General features: G+C 44.5%; 1 protein-coding gene across 1 annotated transcript in view; it reads left to right on the top strand.

Annotated features, from left to right (window-relative positions):
* POLA1 (DNA polymerase alpha 1, catalytic subunit) overlaps window positions 1–14,274 on the top strand; it is a 1,729,782-nt gene that overhangs the window by 439,792 nt on the left and 1,275,716 nt on the right. Inside the window, exons 25-26 of the mRNA XM_069204808.1 lie at window positions 85–234; window positions 13,579–13,701. Coding sequence (XP_069060909.1) covers window positions 85–234; window positions 13,579–13,701 — 273 coding nt within the window. The remainder of the gene's footprint in view (window positions 1–84; window positions 235–13,578; window positions 13,702–14,274) is intronic.

Below are 14,274 nucleotides of genomic sequence, written 5' to 3'. Positions count from 1 at the left end.
CCAGCTACAGGATGCATACAATGGTGACTTCTTTCCACTGTCTTTTGGTTATTGACATAAAATTATATTTATATTTCTTGGTAGGCAGAAGAGGATGATGACATCCCTGAGTTGCCTGATCCAGAATTGGAGCTGGGAATTTTGCCCCGCGAAATCAGGAAGCTGGTGGAGAGGCGTCGCCAAGTAAAGCAACTCATGAAGCAGTCGGACTTGAATCCTGACCTATATATGCAGGTGGGTAGTGGTAAAGCTAAAGTAATCACACCACCAAGTAAAGGAAGAAGGGAATCATTGGATCTTCAACATTCATGGTTTATTCTTTCTGCTGCTGCAGGGCTCCGTAAACAAGCATCACTGAACTAGCTCTGTGCTCACAGATCAGGGTTTATATACACAAACATCAATGGCAATGTGAACGAGCCATGCACAGGTGTAAGATATAACACTACATACTTGTGCACAGGAAGGAATAACAGTTGTGGGTATGTCACATTTAATCATCAAACACTTAGGCATTTTTAACTTTCTTTTACCTGGGAATGTTCCACTACCTCTGTTGCCAGCCTTGAACACAGCTGATCTTATCCGAGAGCATTCTGCTCTTAGCCTTAAACAGAAGGGAGACAGTTGACTCATTTTTCATAAATAGAAGAGAAATGAGTTTCATCCCCGTTCCAGGCTACCCCAGGCAGACTTTAGGTTCCTTTTTCGTTTATTCTAATACTGATAGAATGCAGATACATATTAGCTCTCTCGGCCCCTATTAAGTGCCTTCGGCATTTATACCTTTATCTACATTAACCTCATGACCTCCTCAGCAATAGGAGATTCGTCAGCAATAGACTTATTATAGAAAAGGGCCTTGAGCGTAGGCTTAGTGGGAGTGTGCCATTTGAATTATTTCGATGCTTTATAACGTCCACTTATTATCCACTTGAATAGCACATATATTCCAATACATATACCTTGAAACACCCAAATTTCATTTAAAATACCTCAGGCAAATGATTTAAGAGTTTACTTGAGACATGTCTGAAGATGGCAATCAGGCTGTTGAGTAGTACTATTCTTGTAAATTTGGTCACGAAAATCAGAAAGACGACCAATAACATCCGTCACAGAATCATTTTTATCCAGTAGGCGCTTACACTATTGTTCCCAAATGAGAAGGCACACCCCTCCCTTCTCAGCTAATGTATAATCCAATGCTAGTCTGTTTTGTAAAGTCACCAGACGTTTTGATTGTACCTTCTATGATAGCAATGAGAATCCTGCAGTTGTAGAGCTTACCAAAGCTTTTAATCCCAAAGCATCTATAGCAGTGGTTCCCAACCTTTTGACTTCTGTGGACCCCCACTTTACCATTAATGGAGCCTGGGGACCCCCACTGAATCTTTATAGAACTCTGGGGACCCCCTACTGAGTCATTACTGAAAGGTGAGGACCTAATCTGTTGAAGTGGTTTAGTTTTCTAAGCAGTCGCGGACCCCCTGAGGAGGCTTCGCGGACCCCCAGGGTCCCCGAACCACAGGTTGGGAACCACTGATCTATAGCAACATAGTGGGCATTCTTAATAGGACCCAAGAGGGTTATTGCGCTAATAAACATTTTCTCCTACCATGGTACTCTATTTTGTTCCACTTATTCGCCAGTTGAAACTCAATAAAAGAAACACAGAAAACTGTCAAATTTCATGAGCAAAGGTTTATTCATGATTCACAGGGACAGGAGCTGGCAGCTGCATGTCCAATTTGCTGAACTTCCATTTGGTCTTTTCATCATGAAAACCACAAAAGGTGTGAAAACGCACATCCAATCATGATACAGAAAAAAATATTACTTTGTTATAGTCAGATACATGGCTTCATGTTGATCAGAAAGTACACAATTATTACATATTCAGCCAACCAAAATGAAACGACAACCTGTGGCAAAAGCGGGATACAGGATGGCTGCAAGTGTGACATTTTGCATACCCAATAGTGGAGACTTTCCGATGTGTAAATATACTGATTATGCATAATTCCTACCCAATCAATTGCAGGTCTTTAGGCCTTTGGCTATATATGGTCACTGATATTTTTAACTCTTGATGGGCAGGTGAGGCAATGCATACCATGTGAGCTGTCCTTTTGTGCAAGCTTTGCGTTTCAAGCTGTTCAACAGAGTACATTAGTTTACCTGAGGTAATCTGATCTTTGGTCACGTCTTGCAGGCCATGTCATCACTGACTAACATAGGACAGTGAAAGGGACAGAATGGATTCCTGTAAAGACAAAAATGGCTTCCACATCCTGTCCTCTGACAATCAATGATGACCCTTATTTATATCTGCTCCTCTATAGTTACTGCTCCTTCCTGTCCCTGATCATCCTCAGCAGGTGTTGGCACCAATATATCTGTCCTTAGTGAACATGGTTTCTGGTACAACACATTTCTACTGTACTGGCGAGGTCTTAACTGCTCTTGCAAAGAAACCCCTTGAAACAGAGGAGAGACATGGTGACACCACCTGGGTGCAGACACAGAATGTTTATTAACGCTTTACCAAACACTGCATTTGTTTGAAGATGACTACAACCTCCACAAGCTACTTCTGCTCTTTCCCATCAGGAGGCGGGTTCATCGGCTCCTGAAGCCCTCATAAGGGCAAAGATTTTCCCACAATACGGAGGGGTGTGCCAGAGACAAGGGCGGGCCTGTCTGTGACTGTCCACCCCTGACCAAGGCTGTGCTGGGCCACCCCTACAACATTTGCTCCTTGCCTTTTTAAGGTTTTTAGAAGATTATTTAATCCTATTACTCGTTTAACATAGTTGCTTGATTTCTTTACATATGGGTAAAAGAAAGGTGACAGCCTTTGGTCGGGGGAAAAAGACAAAAAGACCAACAGCTCAAAGCTCTTCAGGCCAGATGTGGCTGTTCCAGCCAGAGGTTCCTCAATGTTAAACAATATATATATTTTCATTGGGGAAGTTGGATCACTATTGGGGAGGAACAAATCAAGCCCTCAGCCTCAAGAAAAATGCCCTGGTAAGATTGCTCCTTAATTTACTTGTAAATCAAAAATAATTGCGCCACAAACTTCAGGTGAAGCCTTCAGCTTGATCACAGCTTCAAAAAGTGTGGCAGAGGAGGTCTTAGACAAACTTGCTTCAGCTCATAGCCCTTTTCCCCCACTGGAGTTCATAGTCACCGTGTCTAATAGACTTGCGCCCTTTGCGGACATTATGGAGAATGACATCTTAGATGGGGCACCACAGCGGTAAATTCAGGGGTGAATTTAGGGGACGCTTCTTGTACGAGTGCTTGCAAGAGGGGTTGTGAGCGTATAGTAATTACTTGCTGCGATTAAAAGCATCTAGGCCGAGGTTAGTGGTTTAAAGGCTCAAGTGGCGGATCGAACTAACAAATTAGGGAAATTGAAATCACCTGAGGGTCTTTCAAGGGGTCATGCACCATGTTCTGTTCAAAACCACATGTACACAACACCTATTGACAAGCGCAATAAACACAAAAATGTGCAAACATAAGAGGCTCAGGGTTTAGGGAGACCTAAAGAGAGCCAACTATAACCAAACACCAAACACCAATATGCATACATCTCAGATAGCTAACTCTAGACCCCAAGAAGCCTCAGATGCTATGCAGATAAGGGTTGGGAAGGAGGTTAGATTATTTGAGCCTGATTAATCTATACATGCACTCTATGGCCAATCCAACACACAAGGGAGGGGCTGTTACTGCGTGGGGGCTCCTGTTTGGATGTCCAGCTGTTTACTTAACCAATGTCCTGAAACTATCAGTGGGGGCGAAGGAAGATCAGGTTTTGCTCAAATATAAGTGCATCAATTTAATTAGGGATGCACATAAATGTTGTTCTGTAATCCACGCTGATATAGTTAAAGCTAAAAGGTGCCATGACCCTGTAATAGCAAACCAGGATTACATTGAGCTTAGAGTTAAACATATGTCATTGGTTGAGGGCTTGGTGAACACAGGCTTGTGTACAATCCCCTCTTTGGGCTCATCAATCCAGTACAAATGTAGTCCTCCTTATTGCTGGGAGCAGGCCACTTCTGTTCCTTCTGACACCCCAAGTGAGCACCTGTTTGGGGGCCTCTCTAATCGATTGACTTTCTCCAGTTTCCCCTCCTGACTTATTGTCAGGGGGGATTCCTGGCTGCTGCTTAGCAATCTAGGAAGGGGAGACTGTGAACAGTTATGCCCTCAACCATTCCCAAGGGAAGAGAGGGGGAGGTGGGAGGGGCATGTGTGAACAAGTGTTTGCCTGTCATTCCAATTCTTGAAGTTGATAATGACTCTAAGCTTATCAACATACTATCCTGGAATGTCGCAGGCCTGAAAAACAAACTGAGTGACCCGGTTTGGGGTATGTTTATAGACCAATTCGATGTGTGCCTATTTCAGGAGACATAGTGGGTGGAATCAGTCTTTAGGGCTCGTTATTAGCGTTTTAGTATTCCGGCCCAACATAATGGTATTTGATGCCCTTCTGGCGGACTTACATATGTATATGTATCTCTACCCCTATAGAGATCACTGGTCAGTAGGAAGATTATCAAAACAAAAGATAGTGACTACAGTGCTATCCATTGTAGGATATCTGATACTATGCTACATCACAAGCCTACTCCCCTATCTGCTAATAGTGACATCAGCCTCACCAATAACAGACGTGCCATGAAATGGCCCCAAATTGTTGCCCAGCTGGAGATTAGATAGCATAAATGAGGCTCTTGTCTGCCTTGGAGGATATAGATAAGGTTTCTAACCCTACAACGAGAAACCAGGATATCCTTGCTATTCATAAGGACTTGTATTCCTTGATCTGCGACCACTTTCAGAAAGTACATAGTTAGCCCTAATTCTATTTCTAATGACTCCTGGTACAATAAGGACTGTTAAAATGCAAAAAGGGAATTATTGGAAACCTTAAGATGGGGGAATTGCAAACTGCCCAATACTAGCCGGTCAAAGTACAAAGAAGCTGATGGCCCAGAGGCAGTGGGATCCCCTTTTAATGGATCTTATCGCTGACACAGCTAAGTCCAAGGACTGTAGGTCGTTTTGGAAATTAGTGGCCAATGGCAGGTGCTTGCTGCAAACCTTCATGGCCAATCATATTCAGCCTCTGATATAGTGGGAACACTTTACGACACTTTGACATGGCAGGGGAGGTGGTGGGAAGCTCTTCAGATGTACCAAACCCAAGAAGGCCCGTCATCAAACCAGTCATTTTTTATAAAGCTTGAGGTAACTGAGTGCAATTAGGAGTATTATCCCTGGGAAAGCTGCAAGGCCCGATAGAATTCCCAGGGACCTCTTCATTGCACATTGAGACAAATGGGCAATATACCTCAACAGACTTACCCAGGCAATTTTGGGGGATGTAGAAATACCACACTCATGGAAGACTGCCAAAATAGTACCTATTCACAAAAAGGGCCCTAAGGTCACATCTCTAAAATATAAGCCAATTAGCCTGGTAAATGCCTTACAGAAAATATGTGCAAGGCAGATTCTTTCCTGTCTTGAAATCTGGATTGTGGAGACTGGTGCTCTATCTGACTTCCAGGCAGGTTTCAGGGAGGAGGTGAGCACCATAGATTAAGTCCTTGGATATATGTGTATATACTGGAAAACTGTGGTCATCTGGAAGGAATATTTGTATGTTATTTTTGTGAACCTAAAAACAGCTAGGCTGTGGAAAACGTTAAGGCATAGGGGATCCCTGGTCCACATTTTGACATTCTCATGTGCCTGCATTCAGAAACTTTTGCACAGGTACGGGGGAGGCAGTTAAGAGAGCTTACCAATAGGATCAAGAAGAACCCTTTTTGCATTATACTTGAATGATGATGTGGCCGCTACGGAGCAGTGCAGGAGTAATGTACTAGTGCCAGTGGCTTGCTATCTGCGGATGATTCCTTGTTGGTATCTAGGACTCCCATGAGCATTCAGGCTCTGATTAACAGGTTTGTGGGCCTTTTCAGGTATAGAGGCATAGTAGTTAACCTGAGCAAATCTAAATTTATGGTGATTAATCCCCATGGATCTTTTAGAAGGCAGATAACATTGGAAGGTGCCAGCTTGGAAAGGGTGTCTGAATTTGACTACTTGGGCATTAGGCGCCCCTCTAACATGTCCTCGTTCCCTCAATTTAGGAAGAGTGCTCTCAGTTTGACCCAGTATGCCTCAGTGGTGTCAAGATTATTCAACCCTTCCAAAACTAGACAGGTTACAACTGCACTTAAAATCTACCAAACAAAAGCAGTAGGGAGTGCCCTTATATGGGACTGAGCTATGGGGACATGTGACTTATGCCCTTGGCATTAGGTGAAAACAACTTTTTGAGGTCATTCTTTAGCCTCCAAACGAGCACGCCCATGCTTCCATTTTTGTGAAACACTGGGGTAAAATCTATTACTAGCAAAGCCAGATTTAGACTAATTTTGCATAGATAAATGTCAGCTCCTGCTTTGGATAGTTACTAACAAGCCTTTAGCGAGTTTGTGGTCATGGATAAGGGTGGGAGAGTTATGTGGCTCTCCTTCCTTAGGCTAATGGTTACCAGGCTGGGCCTACAAGACGTTTAGAGGTCAGAGGTCTATAGGCCTCAGATTGCTGAATGAACAGTATTGATCTACATATGGGGCGAAGAGGTTAGCAATATGAGCCTAGGTCGCCTAACAGCTGACTTTATGCATATTAAGTTGAACTGTAGGTTTGAAGGATTTCCGCTCCTCATCTTCGTACCGATAGCTAGAAAATTGTATATCCAGTTTCACTTCGGTACACTCCAGCTGATAACATTCTCCCAAAAATGGAAGGGCGCAGTGAACCTGGATCCAGTGTGCCCGGTAGGTTTAGATGCTTATGAGCTTCTCCTGCACTATTTCTTCTTCTGTCTGGGTTGTGCCTGCCAGACGAAAAGGTGGGTTATTCCAATCCACAGACAACTTGGTCTGAGACAGTGCTCCACTGTCCTTAGGCTTCTCTGGGCCAAAACAAAAGAGGCAAATGTATGTGCAGTGGCTACGTTTCTACACAGCAGTTGCGTCATATGAGCACATTTTAAGCCCCCTTGAACATGTTTAACGGTCAAAGAGCAAAAGCCAACTGAAAGGATATACCTAAGAGTTGCAGGAAAAGATAGTTTCATAATCGCAAATTAACTCAGAAATCTGCTAATGTAAACTCCTACCAGCCCACCAAGACTGTTAGGGTGGGTGTTTGTATAACGACTTGGAATTGTATACCTTAGATTTGATGAAGGTTTTTTTTTGATCTCCTTAAAAACTGAATGTGTTGTCCTGTATGCTTTTCCTCTCCTTGTTTACTCCTTCCATAACTATGCAATGATGTGGCCATAACCTATATGGTGACTGTAGGAGGCTGGCCTGGTTTGTAGTGGGTACTTACACCTTATACCAGGTCCAGTTATCCCTTATTAGTGAAGAGTAGTGTTCTAGCAGCTTAGACTGATAGAGGTAGCTATAGCAGAGCAGCTAGGCTGAACTAGGAGACATGCAAAGCTCATGCAATACCACTTATAGTTACACAGACCTTATACACAAGTAAAGACAATACTTAGTGTTACCAAAAAGAAAGATATTTATTTGGGTGACACAGTACCAAAAATATCTTAGAGACAATAATCCTTCTGGAGGTAAGTATTATGCACAATATATACACAAGACACTAAAATTAGACAAGTAAATAGTCATAGAACAATGCAATGCAATGGTAGAAAATGGGTCTAGGGACAACACAAGCAACGTACTAAGAAAGTGGAGGTGCAAAACACTGTTGATGCAGCACAACAAAAGAAGTTCCCACGCCGCCGGAGCACAACTCAGCGAGTTGACCGTCGCAGGATAGAGTGCTCGGGACCTGGGCCAGGCTGTGCATGAAGGAATGTTGCAAATAGTGCACAGAGGCCTCAGGAGGTGAAGAAGACGCAGTACACAGGGGTACCGTCGCTGTCTCTGGAAGGCAAGGTCTTACCTCCTCCAAATTGCGTCAGCAGGACCTCAGGACAGTCTGTTGATGTCCACCCTCTGTGTCCTTAGGAGCACCCTTGTCGCTGTGAGAGGAGTCCAAGGGTACCGGTCGTCGTCTTGGAAGGTGCCTGCTGGAACAGGGGAGTGACTGTCACTCCACAGGAGATTTCTTCAGCCCCCAGAGTCCCCAGAGCGTGCACACCATGGAAACTGTTGCAGTTGCTGACTTGGAGCGGAAGTTGCAGAAGAAAAGTACCTCTTGTGGCTACTTTGTTGCAGTTACAGTGTTTCTTGGAGCAGGCTTTGGTTGATCGGCGGTCAGAGGAAGCTGATGTAGTTTCATACGATTCCTGAAGGAAATTTGCAAGCAGAATCTGAAGAGAATCCACAGGAGAGACCCTAAATAGCCCTGAGAGGGGGATTGGCTACCTTATCACGTATGGACCTATCAGGAAGGGTCTCTGACGTCACCTGCTGGCACTGGCCACTCAGAGGCCCCCAGAGTGCCCCCACACCTTGCAAAGCAAGATGGCTGAAGTCTGGGACACACTGGAGGAGCTCTGGGCACCACCCCTGGGGTGCTGATGGACAGGGGAGTGGTCACTCCCCTTTCCTTTGTCCAGTTTCGCGCCAGAGCAGGGCCGGCGGGGATCCCTGAACTGGTGTAGACTGGCTTATGCAAGGAGGGCACCATCTGTGCCCCTCAAAGCATTTCCAGAGGCTGGGGGAGGCTACTCCTCACCAGCCCTTAACACCTATTTCCAACGGGAGAGGATGTAACACCCTCTCTCAGAGGAAATCCTTTGTTCTGCCTTCCTGGGACTGGGCTGCCCAGACCCTAGGAGGGCAGAAGCCTGTCTGTGGGTTGGCAGCAGTGAGCTACTTTGGCAGTAGCCGGGGTCCATGCTGGAGCCCCGGGGATGCATGGGATTGGCACCTCAATACCAGATTTGGCATGTGTGGGGGACAATTCCATGATCTTTGACATGTTACATGGCCATATTCGGAGTTACCATTGTGAAGCTACATATAGGTACTGACCTATATGTATTGCACGTGTGTAATGGTGTCCCCGCACTCACAAAGTCTGGGGAAATTCTCCCTGAACAATGTGGGGGCACCTTGGCTAGTGCCAGGGTGCCCTCACACTTAGTAACTTTGCACCAAACCTTCACCAAGAGAGGGTTAGACATATAGGTGACTTATAAGTTAGTTAAGTGCAGTGTAAAATGGCTGTGAAATAAAGTGGACCTTATTTCACTCAGGCGGTAGTGGCAGTCCTGTGTAAGAATTGTCTGAGCTCCCTATGGGTGGCAAAAGAAATGCTGCAGTCCATAGGGATTTCCTGGAGCCCCAATACCCCGGGTACCTAGGTACCACATAATAGGGAATTTTAAGGGTATTCCTGTGTGCCAATCAGAATTGGTAAAAATGGTCACTAGCCTGCAGTGACAATTTTAAAAGCAGAGAGAGCATAAGCACTGAGGTTCTGGTTAGCAGAGCCTCAGTGACACAGTTAGGCACCACACAGGGAACACATTTAGGCCACAACCTATGAGCACTGGGGCCCTGGCTAGCAGAGTCCCAGTGAGACATATCAAACCCACTGACAAATAGGGTTTTCACTATGAGCACTGGGGTCCTGGCTAGCAGGATCCCAGTGACACATATCAAACATACTGACAATATAGGGTCTTCACTATGAGCACTGGCTAGCAGGATCCCAGTGAGACAGTAAAAAAACCCTGACATATACTCACAAACAAGCCAAAAGTGGGGGTAACAATGCTAGAAAGAGGCTACCTTCCTACTTTAAGCAATCCACAATTAGTTTAATCAAACTGTGAAAAATATCTTATGGTATTGCGGCCCAGATGTGCAGGGCCATGAATAGTAAGCTCTGTGTGCGGTAACTAGACTTCTAGCCCCTGTAAATGCCTTCAACGTTTGTTCCTTCTGCTTCCCACTTATTTAATTGTTATTCTGTCATTCTGTTCTGTACTTCTTGAGGTGTTAAATCTAAATGGTCATTTCTGAAATCACCTTCCTCAGCTGATTCTGTGTACATTGTTACTATTTGCTGCTGTTTGCTTTCCCATTCTATCCGCAAAATAATTTCCCTTAATCACTTCATCTATCTGTTTTTGGTGTGCGACACACTTAATTATGGCTAATCTTTAACGCATAGCCAAGGCATTCAAAAGTCTAACAATCAGTTCACTGGGGTTTATCTTTTATCTACTCACTTTCAAAAACAATCGATCTTTCCGTAACCTCCCAAAATTGTGCTCAACCCCAAAGGCATAATGACTACCTGATTATATGTTTACTATCATACTTGAGCTGATTCGAGGCACCATTGCTGCCACTAGTGTTGACAAGTGGGTAATGTGATGGGTCTTAATAACTATAATGTGCATACAGCATGAGCTGCCTTTGTCTCTTCAGGTAGCAATTTAAAATGGGACCTGTCTACCCATAAATTCCCGTCTTTGTGCTTATGCAGCATCAAATATAATTCTCCCATTTGTCTGTTCCTCTGTCAATACTACAAAATTGTGTAGTTCCAGTGAGGTGTTTGAATTAGGTTAGGGCATTAAAATGGCTAGGTTCATTGTAGTGCATATGTGTCACGTTGGGAGCGGACAACATTAGCTCATACTTAGTCAATAGGGTGTTTGTGAGATGTTGGGTCTTAGTTTGACTCAGCAGTGTCTACCTAATCAGGTACATATACATGTACTGTGTTTCTCAGCACTAAGCTATCACATTGTTTCACTAATACACCTGCTGCCGCTCGCAGACACTTTGGCAAAGCTGAGGCTACTGAATCTAATACTGCTGAAAGCTGTGCACAGGAGCTATGATGTCCCCGTCTCCCCCCTGCCCCATGATTCTCTGCTCTTTCATGTGTAAACAATGAAAATGCCTTGGTATAGCCAGAGATACCCAGAGCCATGGAACTACACAAAGATTTTTTCAGTGTCTAGAAGGAGTTGGTGTCAATAAGGTAAGATCTGAAATATCATTGTGGGGTAACTCCTGCAGGGGCTTAGAAGGAAGAGAGAAATTTGGTATTTAAAATAACCGGCCATCCCTAGGAAGGACCGAACTCCAGAATGTGTGGTAATTATGGGTGTAGGAAGTTGGCTTTGTATATACTATCTCAAAGTGAGAGATAGTGTGCACAGAGTCCAAGGGTTCCCCTTAGAGGTTGATAGTGGCAAAATTAGATAATACTAATGCTCTATTTTGTGGTAGTGTGGTCGAGCAGTAGGCTTATCAGAGGGTAGTGTTAAGCATTTGTTGTACACACACAGGCAATAAATGAGGAACACACACTCAGTTGGCCTGGCTACTGCCCTCTGACTCCTGTAACACTCCTAAATCCAGGGTTTAAGGGTCTCCCTGAACCCAGCTCACCCAATTCCTGACAAGCTGACAAGAAGGTCTGCATAGCTGAAACCCCATCCGTGAAGAAGGAAGATGACAACTGACTTAGCTGGCCCTACTGGCCTGTCTCCTGCTTCGGAGAACCTGCACAAGAACAACAACGCATCCAGCGCGACCTCTGCCAAACTCCAGAGGACTGCCCTGCACCCAAAAGGACCAAGAATTCCTGTGGACAATCGGTCCTGTCCAAGAATAAACAACCAAGGACTCCAGCCTCACTCCGAATGCATGAGTCCTGACCACTCTGCACCCGACGCATACGGCCTGTGTCCAGGTGGCCTAACCATCTAGAGAGGATCCCCAGGTGATTTTGAGCATGTACCCACCCTGGGTTGACCTCTCCACCCCTGCACGACGACACCTGCAGAGGGAATCCCGAGGACCCCCCTGACCGCATAAGCTTGAGATGCAGATATCTGACGCCTAAACACACACTGCATCCGTAGCCCTGAGGTCTTGGAGAAACTGACCTCTGGTGCAGCTACTTTCAGCAGGCGGCCCTCCTCCCTGTCCAGCCTGGGGTTTACCCGAGTCGACCTCCTGGATCTCTCCTGCAGAATCATTGGAAACCTGACACCTTGTTTGCACCCTGCACCTGGCCGTCCCAGTGCCACTAAGGGTGTATGTTTGGTGCCTACTTGTGGCCCCTTCCACCCCCCAGTGCTCCTCTAAACCCCCTAGGTCTGCTGTCTGAAGACGCGAGTACTTACCTGCCTGCAGATCTGAAACTGAGTGCCCCCAGTCTCCAAGGGAGCCAATGTTAAATTTGCCTCCACTTTGACCTCTGCACCCGGCAGGCCCCGTGTTGCTGGTGCTGGGTGTTTGGGGTTAACTTGAACCCCAACCTGTTGACTTCCTAACCCCCGGAGACTGGAACTGTAAGTCAAGTACTTACCTGTAAACCATACTAACTTTTCTCCCCCCAGGAACTGTTTCTGAAAATTGCATTGGCAATTATTTGTTTTAAAAGTTGACAATCTTTCAAAAATGGTATAACTTATTGATTTCAAACAAAGTGTTATTGATACATGTGTGAAATACGAATCTATTGAAGTACTTACCTGCAACTTGAATCTTTTGCTATATAAAATACGTTGGTCTGGAGTTAGTCATTGAGTGTGTGCTTCTTCTGTTGTCTGTGTGTGCAACAAATGCTTAGCACTGCCCTTTGATAAGCCTAACTGATCAACCACACTACCACAATAGAGAGCATTAGTATTATGTACTTTGGCCTCTGTTAAGCCTCTGGGGAACCCCTGGAATCTGTGCACACTATATCTCATTTTGATATAGTATATACAGAGCCATCTTCCTACAGGGGTAATCTTATAGTTAGGGAAAGCTAATTCCACAGCAACAGTTCCAGTAACTAAAGTGAATAAAAAGGATCTCCCAGAGAGCAGGGCGTAGATAGACATGCAGAACAAAATAGCCTACTGTGGGAAAGATCAGAGAGACGGGGGAAGAGAATGTTGGCATTTCAAGACAATAAATATAGAAACTTGCATAGTAATGCGAAAGGTAATTGGTGTATTTGTTGAAAGCAAGAAGAGGTAGAAGAGTGAGATGATGCTTCTACTCCTGACAGTGTCTTCCCTGTGATTGATCAGCACCATAACCAAATCTGATGGCTCTTTTTCCCTTTCTAGAGATCTAATTTGCCCATCCTATTTTGATAGAATAACCCCCTCATCCCCCCACCAAATAAAAGGTGTCAACCATTCTTTCCTCCTAAGACTCCATGTCTAGTACATGGCTCCTCTCGTCCAATGGGACCTGTTCTCTTGCTGGATCTTTCCACCCCTTCTTAGATTTAGCTGTCGCTCTTTTCTGGGTTCTCTTCTTCTTTCTTTTCATGTCTGGCCTGGCCCTGCTCCCCATTCTTATTGTTTTTGCCCTACTTCCTTATTTCTCCTTATTTTGAATCCCTCTCTCCTTGTTGGTCTACTGTATATTACTGCATACATATTGTCCTTTTTTCCTGTTACTGCTTTCCCTCTGCATCATATTCCTGTGGTATTTGTTTTAATCATCTTACAGATTTGGTGACTTTATACTCATTAGGCTTAACTGCAACCCTTTCTGTAACTGTTTGCAGTATGACATCAGGCAAAAGGCGCTGAAGCTCACAGCCAATAGTATGTATGGATGCCTAGGCTTTTCGTTCAGCAGATTCTATGCCAAACCACTGGCTGCGTTGGTGACACACAAAGGGAGAGAGGTAAGCCCTACCAAGGGATAAAAGTGAACTAAGTGACCATTCCATGTTTGGAGTAGTGGACTGTCTTGGCAGAGTTTCCACTGTTCTATGAGTGGTTGTCTGGAAGGCACATTTTGAGTGTCTGAATTAAGACCTTTCCATTCCATGTGTTTAAAATGAATTTTGGAAAATGTGAAGGTGGCTGTGATACAAGTAACATTCTAATTTATGTATGAATACCCAACAAACTTCAAGAAAATGACTGGAATGATTAGTTTCTTATGCACTCTTAGACACAGATTCCTAAATTTTTTAATATTCTCCAGGCGTCTGACTGGATCTGGACACTTTTTCAGCAGTACCTCTGCCCATTGGTTGACACAGACATCATTTCACAAGTGACGTGAGGAGCCTATATAGGCCGCACTCCCCTGCACTGACATGAGTTCCTTTATTTCTGCATTATCAGAAGCAGATCTGGAGATACTTAGAGTTTTGAGACCTTATCACAATACAAATAATCTTTTTCAGTGAGCAAGGGACATGTCCTCCCACAATGCCAGTTTTTAAGCCCTAAGGACTGTCTCAAAGAGA

Source organism: Pleurodeles waltl, chromosome 8 (genome assembly GCF_031143425.1).
Source record: "Pleurodeles waltl isolate 20211129_DDA chromosome 8, aPleWal1.hap1.20221129, whole genome shotgun sequence".
Taxonomy (NCBI): domain Eukaryota; kingdom Metazoa; phylum Chordata; class Amphibia; order Caudata; family Salamandridae; genus Pleurodeles; species Pleurodeles waltl.
The sequence above is the reverse complement of the archived record's forward strand: the minus strand, read 5'-3'. Positions and strand labels throughout refer to the sequence as shown.